Raw genomic sequence first — 18,109 nt, 5'->3', positions numbered from 1 at the left:
AAATAACGGACGCTATGCGTCGCTAGTGTCGAGAAATGAGCTTGCAATAACAAACACTAGATGGCAGAGTACCTGAACAGTACATAGAGTAATACGACTGTGGGATGACTTTTTTACGTCATGCCACCTCCAAATTTCTTTCTCATTGCAATGTGAGGTTATGTTACAATAAGACTTTGATGTGTCGCTAAATTGTAGTATACAGAAGCTTGTTTTACCCAAATTCATCAACACACATAGATGACATTTTGGTACATGGCTGATATAATGTTGTTTGCGTTCAATATATAATCTGTCATCATTTGATGTACGAAATCTAATTGTTTTTAATTTTCAGTATACAATACCTCCCTAGCAACAATTATCACAAAATACTAAAAAGAGCAGATTTGTCTGCGTTTGTTGAATGCACATCATGATGCTCACGAAAAGGCACTAATTTATTTTGTGTGAACAAGATTACAAATTTTGAATATGAAGGAAAAGCAGGTATCCCTCTTCTGAAATTTATCCGAAAGGGGAAGAATTACAACTCCCTCCCCCAAACATGTTTCCTCTTTTCTAGGCCTATATGTTTTCATTTTACAGGTGTATTATATGATGCGATATGGAAGCAGATAAATAATAACTGTACGTTTCTCGTCCACATTAAATTCAACGTGTTCATAACGTAGACCTGATATATTGCTTCATGTAGGCTACACAGCTGGCAGTGTTCTTTTTACGAATAAGCGGTCGTACTAATCATTTTCTTTTCATCTGAACTATTGCTAGAATATGCATTTGTGTTTTTATTTGCTCTGTATGTTGTTAAATAACTACTGAACATCGTCTTTGGTTAACAAATTGTTCTAGTATTCGTTTTATATCAGTCTTACGGTATTGAATTATGTCCATAACGTGGGCGAGATATTATCAGGCTGGAAAATTCGCTCTGAATGCATCTTTTTACACAATTTTCTAATTTTCAGCAGATTTACGATACCCTGTGCGGTTTCTCTGCCAATGCAGAGTTAATTGCAATTACGGTAATTCTGTTATTTTCCTGACACTTTTATATCCGTTCTCAAACGTACTGATTTAGATTCTTTACCCTACTGTAGGTATTTTGCTCTCTATAAATCATCGTTAGTCAAATGAAATAGCCTATAATAGTTGTTTGCAACGAATTAGTAGACAACCTCAATCCCTCCTGACCGCCTCCCTTACGAATTTCTTTCTCACTTTAATCAAATTTACTTTATACTGGTCCTTAAATTACTGAAACTAGTGCTGAGGTAGTTACGGTGATTTCTGAAGTGAAAATCGTTCAATTTATAAGGGTGAAATCAAAAATAACTTTTGTAGCCTTTCCTTGTCCTTAATTGGAAATTTGAGTAACTTCATATGACGACAATATTTCTTCCTTCTTCTACAGTTAACATAACCGCAGATGGGCATTTCTAAATGAAGTTTGTTACACAGAAACCTTTGAGACACTATTGACACTTGAAGTTCTTTATATAGTTCATCTATAAGAGTTAAATTAGCGCTGAGGTAGTTTCCTTCATACTCAGCTTATTCACCTTACATACATGAGTCTGTAACAGGTTAGGTTTGGTCAGTGCTGTCATGGTAATTTTTTTCTTGGCCATACACCCCACCCCTTGTTTTCTCCCTTGAAATATATTTTACTCTCCTCTCTCTATTTCTCCAATTGTCATTTGATTATTTTTTTTTTAATATTAAAGAAGAAGTAAAGAAATTGTTTTGCTTTACAATTTAATTGTACAAGTTTGATTTAAAGAATACACAATGTAGCACCACCATAGATGCACACTTGTCTCGATGAATCTTGGAGTGTATATTTGCAGCACTTCTTGTTTTTCAAACATTATTTTATATAATTCTGGATTCCAGTGCTGAAGAGGTGGATAATTTTTGTTTATGAACATCAAACAAAATAGGCGGTAGGTACAGTAGGAACAGGAAGAGATGATCTAAGATCTGTATAGATCTCCACGTACAAAACTTAGGCACCCATATGCCGTATGGCTCCTTACAGACAAAATTTTCATTTCCCCATACGATTAATTAAAAAAAAATTGTAGGTTCCATACGATATATGGCCTCGTGTGGCCTCCATGACAGCACTGGGGTCAGTTAGTTTAGGCACTTTTACACCTTGCATATACAATCAAATGCATCTCCACAAAAAAATTCCTTATAAATTGAACGGTTTTCACTTCAGAAATCACAGGAACCGCTTCACCCAGGTAAGTAGTTAGCAGTTAATCATTTCAAAGCTCTTGTTACCGTATATTATGAAATAGCATCACACATGCTGCCAAAATAAATGTTCCCAGTGTTAAAATTACAGAGTGTAAATTTCGCTTAGGACAGTTTTTGCTCTGGAAAATTAAAGGAAACAAACAGTATATCAAACCAGCAGCTGAGACACAAAGCACCTGAAATTCGAAAGTGGTTAAAAATTTTTATATTTCGTTCTTTCTTATTTACCAGCAACAGAAGTACCGATATCAGATTTTTTGCAGAGCTAATATCAGAGGCCCCTCCTATTAGAGAATGTTTTGAATATTATTATATTCTGGAAAACTACATTGGCACATCAACCTCCCCTCCCCCCGCCTGAATTCTGGGCTGAAGCACGAAAATTTCGAAATGTACAAACTACAGATGCGGCAGAATATTACCACAATGGTCTTCAGCAAGAATTTTGTAAGACATATCCAAATATCTTCATGGTCATTATATGTATTAAAATAAAATATATACTACTTGTGAAGTACCTACTAAAAATGAGAGAAATAGAAATGGGAAGGACAATAAAAAAGTGGAATGGACAAACACTAAGAAACTATTCATCTTGAATCAGTATGAACAATAAGACACTTTTTTTTGGTGTTAGTGGTATAGAATATGAAATTAAGTTGCATCAATAAGTTTTTCGAGTTTAGCATTACTTTAAGTATTTATTGTCCCCCTGTTGGAAAGATGGAATTACTTTGTTTGAAACTTGATGAAATTTTATTGTACCTTAACTCAATTTATTAAGGTACAATAAAATTCAAAATAATAACTGCAGACCATTTTAAAATAAATCTGTTGGATGTAAATTATTTCTTAATTTATTAGGACCATAAAGGTATTGTTACAAGCGATAGATTGAATCATTTTTATCTTAATAATTTAATGTAGGATGATTATTTCGGGAATTGTTATGCTCTAAATTGTGAGGATATTTTAATACTTTTTTAAAATATAAATTTGGAATATGTTTCCAGTTAGTAAAGAGTAATTCAGAGAGACAGAGGTCTCAAGCATATTTATTGACACATGCCAGAATTATTAAATATGAAAAAAAGAGTTCTTGCACTAACATACTGTTTATAAAGTAACCAAATCTTAAGAAATACAGTATATGTACTGGTATTCTATATAAAGGCATAGGAGTGAATATAAATCTGTTTTAAGGAATTCCTATTTAATATTCCTGCTATAGGAACATGACAAAATAAATACAACGCAGCATGGAAGCTAATTCAACTCTTATCGAGTATTGTTGATGAGATGTGTTATGAAGGTAGACCGAATCATTCAATATAAATGTATAAATAGGACGAATAATAATAGATTAATTTCAGTGTATGTAGTATCAAAACTGAAAGCGGTAACTAGTCTATGAATGATGTCTTAACAAGTATAAATAAAATGGACTCTTGACAAGAGACACACATTTGGCTTCAGTAATAACTAGGACTTCAAGGAATTTATGGTAGCTCACCTGTCAGGCAAAACTCTGAATAGTCAGCATTGTCGAACTATAGAAGCGCGATTAAAAAGTATTTTTTTCCCCACCCATTACATATGATTGCTTTTTTCAAGTCCCGGTAATAACATTATTAAATTAATTATCCCACATATTTGGGTGGTGCCTTTCTTTGTTTCTGACATAATTTATGAGAGTTTCTCTTTTACACTTCAATAGAGAAATACTACTTTCAGTGGACAATGAACGTGTAACTCTAATGGAACTCTAAGAACCACAGCATTAATGTTTTCTTCTTTTCTTTCATGCCCTTTAGTTTTTGTTGCAGATAATATCATGCTATTGGATAATTATACATGCACCTTTCTAATACAATTGGCATATATTTCACTGGTCTCAGAAGTAAAATTAAATGTATAATAGCTTCTCGGTGCAAAATATTTACTGAAAATTATTGTAGGATTTGAATAGAAATGTCACTTCTCAGGCAAGGTTATTCGTGGATGACTGTATAATATACAGAAAAAATTAGTGATAAATCTTATATCACCGCCTTGCAAAACTAACTTGACGTTATTGAAAACTGGACTACAACAAATAAAATTGAAATCAATGTGAGCAAAAGTAAATCAATATGTATCCTTCTGTAAAACACAAAATTAAATTCGTCTCATATACCAATTAAATGGATCACCAGTGTCACAAGTAAACACTTAGGTACTGTATATATTTTAGTAACAAACTGGTTGAAATAAGTCACTAATATTACAAGGATAGCCTGGAAAACACTACATTTCTTTATGCGTATTCTTAAGAAAGCTAACCGAAAGTCAAAAGAATTAATGTACATAACCCATGTTCGGTCCACTGCTGTGGAGTAATGGTAGGCACAACTGACCGTGAAATGAGTGGGCCCGGGTTCAAATCCTGATTGGGGCAAGTTACCTGGTTGAGGTTTTTTCCGAGGTTTTCCCCAATTGTAAGGCGAATGTCATGTAATCTATGGCGAATCCTCAACCTCATCTCGCCAAATATCATTTCACTATCATCAATTCCATCGAGGCTAAATAACCTAGTAGTTGATACAACATCGTTAAATAAACAATTTAAAAAAAGACGTCAGATAAGCAGAGGAAGTTACAAAAGCTTGTAGTGGCGAAGAATTTAAAGCGTCTGTGTTGTTAAAAAAAGGGAAGTACTACAAATGGCAGAAAAAGTGGATAGCCTATATTGATGTATTTGTTACGTGACATTACACAGGAGATATCACCACATATAGTTGTAAACAACCGTGGATATTTTAAATCTGAAAGTGTACTTTAGTGTAATTTTTTTATTGGGTTATTTTACGACGCTGTATCAACATCTAAATTATTTAGCGTCTGAATGATATGAAGGTGATAATGCCGGTGAAATGAGTCCGAGGTCCAGCACCGAAAGTTACCCAGCATTTGCTCGTATTGGGTTGAGGGAAAACCCCGGAAAAAACCTCAACCAGGTAACTTGCCCCGACCGGGATTCGAACCCGGGCCACCTGGTTTCGCAGTCAGACGCGCTGACCGTTACTCCACAGGTGTGGACACTTTAGTGTAATCAAGTGTTGCTTTGTATAATAAGAACTGTAGGCACAGTGCATACGGTAAATCTCTATATGCATTTGAAAAGATTAGTAATCAACTTGACAGAAATGTTCGTGTGTCACAATATAATTTGTAATATTTTATTTGTTAATGGCACTGTTATTTTTATTAAAGTATGCGATTTAGCAGTTACATGTACTTCACAAATGTCTTAATTGTTTCAAAAACAACTAAATGCATTTATGACATTTGGCACAATAATATGAACATTTTCCATTTTGGCAATAAATTACGTGGCAAGAAAATGTTCATGTGTCACACCATATAATATTTAATATTTTTTACATTATTAATTATTCCTTTTCATTATGATTTTCTGTTTATATTTTGGAATGCTTACGTTAAAAAACAGTGATGTGTATTTCATGAACTCCTAAGTATTTGATTAAGTATCCTGTGAAGATCATAGTTACTTCGAAAATGTTACGTGTATGACTATGGAATGACCCATCAGTATTGTTTGTATTGTTACAAATTACAAAACCTGAAACTGTTAGAATGGGATCAGGAGTAGTGACAAAAAATGTAATGTTGTAGGCCTACATCAACATGACTATTTTAATCCAGTTTCTAATAGTTTTTAAGGTTTGAAGGCCTTTTGAGGTAAACAGTATTGAACATGTGAGGGAATGGCTATTTCTTGGTAATGGATTAGGCCTGTATATTTTATAATATTATTAACTATATATTGTTAAAGTACCTAGTAAATATCGTAATATGTATATTATATAATACTGTAAACGAGACAATATCACAGGCTGCAAACTAGATTATTCTTGTTTTTGTATAATTATACGAACATGTCTGAAATAAACAAGACTACCATTGGTTAGGTTAGGATAGGATTACTTATATATTGTAATCAGGCTATATGCACAAATTTTCCAATATACTACTACCATAACTAAATAGGTAATGTTAACATTAATTTTCATAAGTTTTTGTGGTGCAAATTAAAATAATTCAAAGTAAAGTATAACAAAACTCCGACAACATTATAATTATGAACGTCAAATTCTCTTATTTTATTTATTTTTCAGTGTTTAGTCCCTTATTTCCCATTGTTCTTTGGATTTATCATTAGTGAAATATCAATTAACGAATAAATTATGTTATACACTCAGTTGATAATATAAATAATATTCACGACAAATATATAAAAACAGAAGAGATAACGAATCATAATTTAGCCCACCGATAACTTTATAACATGGTCTAAAAATTCTAGCTAGATTGGCTTTGCGCGAGACTCTGCATTGTATTCTATTCAATACAAAGGCGTACTTTATCTTATCTCTCCGCTTCGCCCACGTGACAACTATAATTAGAACTCCCTCGTTCCGAACTTGCCTAGGTCATATAGGCCAATAATATTTATCCATGGTCATCAATTGTCGACAGTAGAATATCTCGTAAGCAAGAAATAATCGATTTAGACCGACCAGACCGGTTCAGAGTTCGTGTCTCGTGATGGTGTTGGTCATTGTGCCATCTGTTGACAATTATTGAACTACATCAAGCCGGCCTCGACTGCAAACCCTAAAGCCTATATAAAAGAGCTATCTGTTGGTATATATGATCTAGGCGCCACCTCAAGATTGTTCTCGCATCGTAGTCGTATAGGCCTATCCGATCTAATGAGACTACATATATTTCATCATGTTACTAGTCACGAAGTTATAGTATCGGAATGAGTCACCCTGCAAATGTTACATCGCCGTTTACGTCCGATTTTAAGGACGTATAAATTCGCAACAAATGATCTGGTGATGAAAGAAATGCCAGAATGGTTGCAGAACCAACCGATTTTCTTTCAAGAAGGCATAAAGAAATGAGCTCTATGCTCACAGGCGGAAGTGTATCGACAAGTTTAGGAACTATTAAAAAAGAAATAGTCAGGGTTTGAATATTTTGTGCTATGTAATGTTCATAAAGTCCGAATCAAATTAAAACTCTCAATATATTAGAAAGTACAAATAGTAACTCCATTAACAAGAAAAACTGCTCCACACTAATGCCAATTCCACAATCAAGAACTGCATTATGTAGGGGAGAGTCGGGTAGTATCGGACATCGGGTAATATAGGACAGTGAGTTTCTTTCATCTACCACACGATGGTAGTACCTGATTGACATGGTTACGTTTCTGTGATGTCGCATAGAGAAAAGTAACCATGTCATTCAGGTACTACCATATGGTGGTAGATGAAAGAAATGTACTGTCCGATATTACCCGATGTCCGATACTATCCGACTATCCCCTAGATGCAAAACAGACACTTAAAAACCATGGTTATCGGAAGAAATATAAAGAAGATAAAAGTGTCAATTCGAAATGAAGCAGTAGAACAAGTAGGCAGGTTCAAATACTTGATATGTAGAAGTAGTAATACGAGCTGTTAAGTCAAAAGAAAAATAGCAATGTCAAAGGACGCTTTTAATAGAATAAAGGAGCATTTTCTGCAGACTTTTTAAAAATAAGTAAGGAAAATACTGATGAAGTGCTTTCTCTGGAGTGTGCCATTGTTTGGGACAAAAACATGAACATTAAAACTAAGGTTCGGATAAAGTAGCTGTATCAAGATAGGCATCCTTGGTCCGTGCGTTTTGTTTACAAACATTAACTAGTTGTCACGTGATCCTCAGCCGACAGTAGTAACGACGTATATTCAATTTATATCGGCCATACTGTCCATTCACTAATGTTTTAGCTAAGGAGTGGGGAGCGCTCTTCCCAGCAGGCAGAGTTTTAGCTAGTGGAAGGATGTAGTGTTTATTTAGTCTAAAGCAAGTTAAAGGCCTACAGTTGGCTGGGAGACACGCGACAACGAATTGTTTGTAAACAAAACGCATGGATCAAGGATGCCTATCCTGATACAGCTACTTCATCCAAGCCTTAATTATGCCGAAGTGAAGAGAAATGACTGGAAGCATTTCAGATGTTAGTATAGAGAAGAAAGAATGAAGAGTGTGAAATGGACAAAAAAGTAATTAATGAAGACGGGAAAAGTGGGAGAAGAAAGAATAATATTGAAACTGATCAGGAAGAGAAAAAGATATTGGCTGCCTCATAGGCTAAGAAGGAATTGCCTTCTGGAGAATGCACTGGAAGGAATGGTGCACGGAAAAAATGTTCGGGTCAGAAGAATATATTAAATTTAAATTGAATTGAAAGAGAGGGGAAATGGGAGGAAAAATTTAAAAGGTACGCGTCCTCGCAAAGGGTTCGAGGCTGAAAGAAACTGAGTATGTGACCTTCAAGCCTGTTGCCCACTTGTCTCACTCCGGCTTACGCTGCTCCACTGCAGGACCTCTACAAAGAGGAAAAGCCGAAAATGGACGTAACTTCTTAGGTAGGTACGACATAAGGGGGGGGGAACGCGATAAAAAAGCTGACCGCAGGACGGAAAAAAAAATGGCGGAAAGGTTAATCTGTATACATTGAAACGAGCTTTGTCCTTTCACAGTGCAAGTGGAGTCGAGAAAACTCGCTCGTGTGATGTTCGATGGCTAAGGCAAGTCAAAGCCGCCAGAAGAGACACCGCGAGTTCTAAATCTGCAAATTGAAAGGTTCTCTGTTCTTTCGCAATGCGAGTGTACGTAGATGAATAATCTCGCTGATGTAACGGCTAATATGTAGAACCTGAGCCAGGGCATTTATGTCGAGAATTTATCGAAAAAAATTCGGGACCTTTATAGGAAAGGGAAGATATTAGATGACTAAGATATATGGACCGTATGCTGAGACTAAGAGAAAGGCGGAAAAGAGGGAAGATTGGAGAATGCTGGGTTTGTAGTATGATCTACCACTGGTTAGAAAGCTATGAAGGGATGGTCTATTCAATAATAATAATAATAATAATAATAATAATAATAATAATAATAATAATAATATATTTCTCGTAAGGATTTGAAAAAGTAAGAAGTGATAAATTATAAAAATTCTCAATATAAATTATCTTAAATATGAAAAACAAACTGAAGTATTCATTTATGACGAACGCATATCAAAATATACCAAAGAAATCTTGTCTTATTTCAAGCTGTAAGAGATAATCTGACTGAGCGGAAGGGAAGGCCTACTGGCCTTAGCTCTTTCAGATCAAATAAATAAATAAATAAATAAATAAATAAATAAATAAATAAATAAATAAATAATAAGAATAATAATAATTATTATTATTATCATCATCATCAGCAAAACGTTTTTAGATATATATCTACGCCTGGGTACCCTAGTCAGTATAGCGCTGACTTTCTGTGCTCGAGGTTGCGGGTTCGATCCTGGGTCAGTTGATGGCATTTAAGCGTGCTTAAATGCGACAGGCTCATGGCAGTAGATTTACTGTCATGTAAAAGAACTCCTGCGGGATAAAATTCCGGCACATCGGCGACGCTGATATAACCTCGGCAGTTGCGAGCGTCGTTAAATAAACCATAATTTGTAATTTTTTTGTACATTTGTATAAACGTCCTCTGTCTAGGTGTTTGTTATTCGTTATACGAACGATCAAGACCATGAATAAAGAAAAACGAAACGCATTTCAGAAGAAAACAAGCACGATCGGAAAAAACGGTCTTATCCCCAACAATCATCGTATCTTGAAAAGGAGTATTCATGATTCTTTCGAAAGTTTAACAGTAACTTCCTGGATTAGATCTGAGAATAGTCATACAGTCTGTGAACAGTTCACTAGTTGTCAGTTTTAAAAAGAAAATAATTTGTATTTTACACAAAGACAGCGATAGGGTAAATGAAAACGTTGGAAGTACACACAGAACAGATCTTCACTCGTATTCTGTCAGGAGCAAGCTTACTAGTGGAAACTGTGGGTATTAATATTTAATACATTTCCTTCTGAAAGTAACGCGCACCCGCATAATCACATTACAAATGTAACCATTCTGTCAGAACTGCTAACTACTCCACAATGGATGCACTTTATATCCACTCACTAATAGTTCAAATGTTCATGTTTTTACTCAATACTAAACAGAATGTCGTATCATTAGTTGAATGGCTTTCGCGCCGGCGACCCGTGTTCAAATCTCGGCAACACAAAGTGGAATTTGAGATGGAAAATAACAAGTGTAATGACCGATTTCCGATATGTATGTACGTATTTATTTACACTGCAAGTGAGCAAACACCCGGTGGCAGTGGTAACTTAATTATACACAATAAAAATTAATACAAAACAATTACAAATACACAATAATTACAATTAATAATAATAATACACAAAATAACCTAATTAATAAGTGAATCTAATTTTCTATTACAACCTACATACAGTCAGTAAAAAATGTCTCCGTACAACCTACCAATTTATTCTCTTTTACATAATAACATATATAAAAGTAAAACAAAAACATACTGTTCCGTTTCTATAGATTATCCTAATTTATACTAACGGAATTATATACAATAGTTTGAAAAATAAACAAACAAACTTGTAAATTACATTAAATGAAACTGAAAACCAAAAACATAATAAAACAAAAGTCTCCGTACACTACAGTTTATATGCATTGAAATCATCAACCACTCTTCATTCAGTGATCAGTTGGACCTTCTTTTGTTTTTATTGCATCCCTCATGCCTTTAGGCATTGTTTGTACTAGTTATCTTGTTTTCTTTGGCTCAATGTTGTCCCATTCTTCTAGAATGTTTCCCTCAATTGTTGCTTGCTTCTTATCTTGTGTTTTTTCATCCTTCGATCCATTTCATGTCATAAATGTGCTATGGGGATCATGTCGGGGGATTGGGGAAGAGTATAGAGCTGTTTTTTTTTTTGTACAATAATCAGAGCTTTACATTTGAGGCAGTGTATTTAGAGTCATTGTCTTGATGAAAGATAAATGTCTCACTGATGTTGAGTTTTTCAGCATTGTCGTGTAGGTTTTCCTTCAGGATGTTCAAATATTGTATCCAGTTCATATTCCCGTCCACAAAAACCAAATTTCCCAAATCTGCAGCACTCATGCAGCCCAAACAAAACCCCTACCTCCTCCATGTTTTACAGTAGGGCACAAATTCTTGCTCTGTAATTGTTCACTTGGCTTTCTCCATACCATTGTCCTACCATCCGAATCACTGAAGATGATGACTGAATTCCAGAAGTCCTGCGGTTTGTTAACATGCTCCTTTGCGAAAGCCAATCTCTTCTGCTTGTTGACGTTGCTCACATAGTGCTTCTTTCGGACAACTCAGCCATGGTAACTTTCGTCTTTTATGATATTTCTTATAGGCTGAGAAACCACATTTACCCCATAATCTTCTTTAACCATGGCCGTCAACCTCTGTGCAATTATCTTTGGATTTTCTCTGACGGATCTTAATACTGCCCGTCTATTGTTGGATTCCAGTTTCTTGGATCGTCCTGATCGACTTCTACTAACCAGTTATTTCGTGTCATTGTACCTTTCAAACACATATTGTACAGAAGAGGGTTTTTTTTTTTTTTTACATTTTCTGCTATTTTTTTATCGGCTGTCCCTCCTTTCTCAACTTAACAATTAACTCTCTAATTGGTATTGGTATTTCCATTGTAGTCACACGTTTTGCTGCGTCTTACCTTACTACAGTCACAGGCAACTCTATACTGACTCTTTAGCTTTCTGAACAACAACAAACACAGGTTCTCTCACACCAGTGTTATCCGTACGGAGACTTTATGTACTCTCCTTTAGTTTTGTGTTGTGTTGTGTCGTGTTTACAAGAAATTGTACAGAGGTAACTGCGCTGTTTTCTGTAGATATTAACCGTACACAGAGTATATTTTACGTAATAATAAAATTCATTTTTTTACTACATATTTAATCAGATTTCTTCACAAATGTTTCTATGTGAGCCTGGTGTACGGAGACATTTTTTACTGACTATATGTATAGGCCCTACACAAGTTTCATATTGGTACTGATAATCTTTCACTTCACTCTCATCTCACTCAATGCACTGGCACTTCCTTGGGACATTTCTATTTCTCTACCATCAATTTTACAACCAATATCATCCAATGTATTAAACAGGAGACCAAAGCCTTAATGTTAGTTGATGGAGCCGTATAGTTCCAAAACGTGTCTTATCCCGTAAAATCGAAAATTCAGATAAGTACTCTACTGCACTGAATGCACTGATTACTGAATGCATGTACAGTCCCAGGAACAAAAAAAAAATTACCCGACTCCTGAAGCTCTTTTAAGAGCACGATTCACACCACAACAATGTAACAACAGTTTTAAACCCAGCATTATTTGGATAGTATTACAGGAAGGCATTTCACGCAAATAGCAGGCTACAGTATGGCAACCCAGATTCTGAAAATTCATTGCAAGCATTCTGATAGCTCTGTGCTAGCGTGCTTGCTCGCAGACTACGAAGTTTAGGGTTCGAATACTGTTAAGGAAAGAGTTTTGTTTAAATTAATTCTGCAGTTTAATTTCGTTTACAATCATTTTATTTTACTGCACGATTTGTAAATATTCATCTACTATTAAGAATAGACCAATTTTCATCGTATCTTTTCAAATGCCTTTCGGATCACGACAAGTAAAATGAATTTCAATAACTATCAGAGCGATCTCTTGTGTACACTGCTTTGGAACACTGAGAATGCGCAATGCATCGAATCTGCAACTTAAAATTCAGGCGAGCCATTTTTTTTTTTAATTTTATATTTTCAGTGGGTGGGGAAGGAACAAGATAACTGAATCAATACCTGAAATTAAATAGTGATATTAATGGTGATTAAATTACAAAGGAATAATAATAATAATAATAATAATAATAATAATAATAATAATAATGTCAACAATCGCTATGCACTTTCTTACATTTACAGAATGAATTACACAAATGTACTGTACGAGTATGATGCATCAATTAGGCCTATAATATTCAATTCTATATAAACCTTTTAAAAATCAAGTTATATGAAAAGTCTAACATTTTTAGAATAACACGTTTAATTTAGAAGATCGTTATTTTATGTACCATATGGTAAGAACCAGGTAATTTCAGTAACTAGAATAAGCGATAAAACCTGATGTAACATCGTCTGCGTACATTAATATTCTACAATGGATTACCGGATTTTGAAATCTGATACATTATCCATTAAATAAAATAAATAGCGAGCAGAAACAACTATTTGAAAAGCTAATGTATTTTGAATTGGTCGGTGCTCAGCGATTAGCTTTCTTCGGTAGCCAACACAAGTCAGTTAATTGGTTTACACAGGAATTCAATGGAACAAGCAAGTCAAGTATGGATCCACAAACTTGTTTAAGAAATATGATACACCATGTTAATTAAATTTATATTTTTAATGTGTATTCAGTTGGAGTGGTGAAATATGAAGGGTAATTATTGAGTTACAATCATGCATTTATTTTCCTACATCGATAAAATATACCACCGAAAAAAGTAGACTAAAATGAGTGTGAGAATTCAGGACAAGGCAATGTTTTATTTTTATTAAATCTTGAAAATATTACGTATAACAGCGTTAAAGTTGATACTAATTTATCGTTTCTCACTGCACGAACATTTAACAAGATTATTACACATTTAGAGACTAATGGCCGGTTTTTCCAAGTATTGTTAGAAAATTTAACGACTGTTAAATTCTAAACAGTTTGTTAATTAATAAAATTGTATGTTTTCAACACCAGTTTGGTTTAACAGATTGTTAACAGTTTGTTAATTTTAAATGTAGGATTTCGGGCAGTTAACTCGTTTAACAGTTAGTTAAATATGGCCGATGTCTCCACAGCTGTTCGAACAGAAGTTGCGAAATTAATGTAGGGAATGTTTAGCATATGACTGGTAATATAACATTTAAAAAATACTTTGGACTGTTTAAATACATCAGTGTTATTTGATTTATTTCGTATTTCGTATCCATAATAGCAATGAGGAAATATAACCTTACTTTGTAATTATTATTCAGCACTTCACCTACAACTTTCATTTTTCAACTGTTTGTTTATGGAGCGTGGCCTACTATAACAGGTTGTCATTTTATGCAAGTTTCTATAATATAGAATTTAAAGATTAATTTTAGCCAATCAAAAATTGTCTTACATGTGTAGAATCATTACCAACTGCTGTTGAGTAGTTAAAATAGTGCTAACAGACGTTACAGTATCTTAAACAAAATTATGTTGAACAAATGGAAAATACATTAACAAAGCGTTAAAAATAAACAGACTGTTAATTTAACATTCGTTAAGAAAATTTAACATTACTTGGACAAACTGACCATAAGAATGTTTTACTTCTGTCGCGCGCAGAGGCAAAACGTTTTTTTTAATATATAATAATGACAAAGTAAAAATGATTCTTCAGAGACGTGAAGCATATTATCCCAGTTTGTGGAATGGAGTGCGGTACATAGCAATCTGATACTAGGTGCTTGCTGTCTGTTACTCACATAGATGTGGTCCCGCTTGAAGCGCTGGTGCAAGTTTGCGATGAAGCTGTCCTCTGTGAGGGGGTCCAGTAGCACCGAGTCCCAGGCGCCCACCTCCTGGTCCAGACTCAGTACATCCATCCCACCCCCTGAAAAAAAAATCAGAAATAATAATGAGCCCACTATTAATTTATATATTTATTATATTCGTTCATGAAATTTCGGCCAGTGTATGGGACCGGTGCCCACCCAGCATCGTGACGCACTTGAGGAGCTACGATAGGTAGCGAAATCCGATTGTGAAAGCTAGCTATAACAGCTGGAGGGATCATCGGGCAAACCACACGATACCGCCATTCTTGTTGGATGATCGTCCACCTCTGCTTCGGCATGTGAACGTGAGGCCAGCAGCCGGCTGGTCGGTCTGGACCCTTCAAGTGGTGTGGCGCCACGGGTTATTACATATTCGTCTCGCGCCGTGGCGTCGTAGTCTATTTTTTTATTGGGTTATTTTACGACGCTGTATCAACATCTAGGTTATTTAGCGTCTGAATGATATGAAGGTGTTAATGCCGGTGAAATGAGTCCGGGGTCCAGCACCGAAAGTTACTCAGCATTTGCTCGTATTGGGTTGAGGGAAAACCCCGGAAAAAACCTCAACCAGGTAACTTGCCCCGACCGGGATTCGAACCCGGGCCACCTGGTTTCGCAGCCAGACGCGCTGACCGTTACTCCACAAGTGTGGACGTCGTCGTAGTCTAAGGCATTCTGCTAGGACTCGCGTTGCGGTATGCGTGCTGGTTCGAGTCCTCATGGAGAAAGCAATTTTCTCATGAAATTTCGGCCAGTGAATGGAACCGGTGCCCACGCATCATCGTGACGAACTTGGGGGAGCTACGATAGGTAGTAAAATCCGGTTACGAAAGCTAGCTGTAACGGCTAACCATACGAAACCTCCATCCTGATTGGATGATCGTCCACCTCTGATTCGGCATGTGGACGTGAGGCCAGCAGCCGGCGGGTCGGTTTGGATCCTTCATGGGCTGTCGTGCCTCAAATAATAATAATAATAATAATAATTATTATTATTATTATTATCATTATTATTATTATTATTATTATTATTATTATTCTCAATCAACATCGTTAATTAGTGGCGGATGTGCCTCTGTCGACAGACTATTGACTGTAAGAGTCCATACTAAGTCTAGATAAAAGCGAGATTTTTCATCGCCGGGGTCCACTCAGCCTCCCATAAAAATTGATGCGAACGGTAGCCCTTATGAAGCAATAAAGTACCGCGTACATTGAATTCATGACACTCTTTTATTACGATTTAGTTATAAATTAAATCCAAAGCACCATAGGTCGTTTGGGAAGATAAAAATAGCCAGACCTTGGAGTGTCAAAGTTTGAAATTACTTTGTTTAATTAGTTTCTTTCGGTCTTTAAGGATTGCAGTTCTATCTGATTTAATCCTCATGGATGAAAATGCAACAACAATTCTAACAATAAAATACAAATTATAAGTAACTGAGAAATTCGAGAGGGAAGAATCGGCTATTGAACTGTTGAGAAATTGCAGTTTAGGGTAAAGAGGAATGGGGATAAATTTACTATTAAATACAGAGTGAAAGTAATATGATTGTGCAGATTTTACCAGCTTATTCATTCGGTAAAATATAACAAAAAAAATTATTCTAATACCATATTAGTCACAAATGAATACTTTTCTCAGAAAAAAAAAATATTTTCACCTAAATATTAACACTGTTTTACTCGATAAATACTACTCGTACGAATGCGATTTTTATTCTTATCATTAGTGAAAGTGATAAGGAATGATTTATCCCGTTGCAGTTTTTCAATAAAATAAACGGTTTCTTTAAAGCTAAATAACATTATTAACACGTATGGTTATTTCCTACCATTAGGATGTCTGGCAACCCTTCTGGAATGTCTAAGGGACGGAACTGTACTGTTCATATCGAGTGCGCATGTGTTGTACGTGAGCTGGCAACGCGCTGTTGCCAAACTATGCAGATTTTCAGCCACATTTTCTAATTAATCATGCATTTAATTACAAAACGCATAATATATTTTTATTTATTTTAATATATTCTATTGTCCCCTTCAATCTGCACAGTTATATCATTTCAACTCTGCATAACTATCCGTGAAACTCTGTTTCCTTTTTTTAACACAGATGATAAAATTAGAAATTTACTGTAGGCCTTAAGCAATACAAAACTCAAGACTTTTATGAGTACTTAAACGTATGTATACAAGCTAACTTTTGAGCCGTGTATGCCGGCTCAGTCAACGAGGTCGGCCCACCTTTTCCAATCGGCATTCCTGCTATATCCTTACGTCAAAGCAACATAGATGTTTGGGTAAACGAGGAGAGGGGGAAATAGTCGCACACACTCGGAAGTCCGCTAGCATGGGAGGCACACTCACTAGGAGGTTCGCTAGCATGGGAGACACACACTCGAAAGACCGCTAGCATGGGAGACAGACATTCGGAGGTTCGCTAGCATGAGAGAAACACACTCGGAAGTGTGCTAGCATGAGATACAGATATTCTCAAGTTCGATACCAAGAGAATGATATTCGGAAGCGAGTACTGAGTTGGTCATTTAGTTTAGAATGTTCTAGATTGGAAACAGAAGTACGGGGTCCCGTAGCTTGAGATTCGTCTAGCGGTAATATATAGACATTTTGTATGAGAAATCGATAAGAAGACTCCCCCTCTAGTTTACTTATTTGATAGTAAAAGAGTTGTAATACTTTACAGGCCTATATATACATTTTACCTTTATTACGAGCCGATAGTTGATATTGAATTTATATGTGGCACAGTTGCATACAATTTTAGGAAAGTTCTGTGCGTATTGGCCGTTACACTTTTCTTGTCATTCATATCTATTTTCTTAATACTGTTCAATTAATTACCATTGTTATCTTATTGTTTATATTATAATTGTACTTATTTGTATTTTTCATTTAATCATGTATTATCATATATTAATTAACATTCAGGCCTTGCTTTATTTTTGCTCGTTTCCACTGTGCCATGTTGCTCAAATCCATAATCACCTTTTACATCTGACTTTGTAGACGTACCCAATATGATGTGTGAGGCGTTTCACATATGGTTTTTAGAGAGTGGTTTCATAGATATGTACTGTGAACGTCACACTTTACTATTTTATAACATCGTTATAATTATAGCAATTAGTGTTTATTACACAACGCGATTAACGAGTGACACTGGTGCCGTC

At 35.3% G+C, this 18,109-nt stretch overlaps 1 protein-coding gene across 1 annotated transcript in view; it reads right to left on the bottom strand.

Annotated features, from left to right (window-relative positions):
* Myo95E (Myosin 95E) overlaps positions 1–18,109 on the bottom strand; it is a 463,721-nt gene that overhangs the window by 241,586 nt on the left and 204,026 nt on the right. Inside the window, exon 2 of the mRNA XM_069818692.1 lies at positions 14,847–14,974. Within this exon, the coding sequence (XP_069674793.1) occupies positions 14,847–14,966 (120 nt within the window). The 5' untranslated portion in view covers positions 14,967–14,974. The remainder of the gene's footprint in view (positions 1–14,846; positions 14,975–18,109) is intronic.

Source organism: Periplaneta americana, chromosome 2, assembly GCF_040183065.1.
Source record: "Periplaneta americana isolate PAMFEO1 chromosome 2, P.americana_PAMFEO1_priV1, whole genome shotgun sequence".
NCBI lineage: Eukaryota > Metazoa > Arthropoda > Insecta > Blattodea > Blattidae > Periplaneta > Periplaneta americana.
The sequence above is the reverse complement of the archived record's forward strand: the minus strand, read 5'-3'. Positions and strand labels throughout refer to the sequence as shown.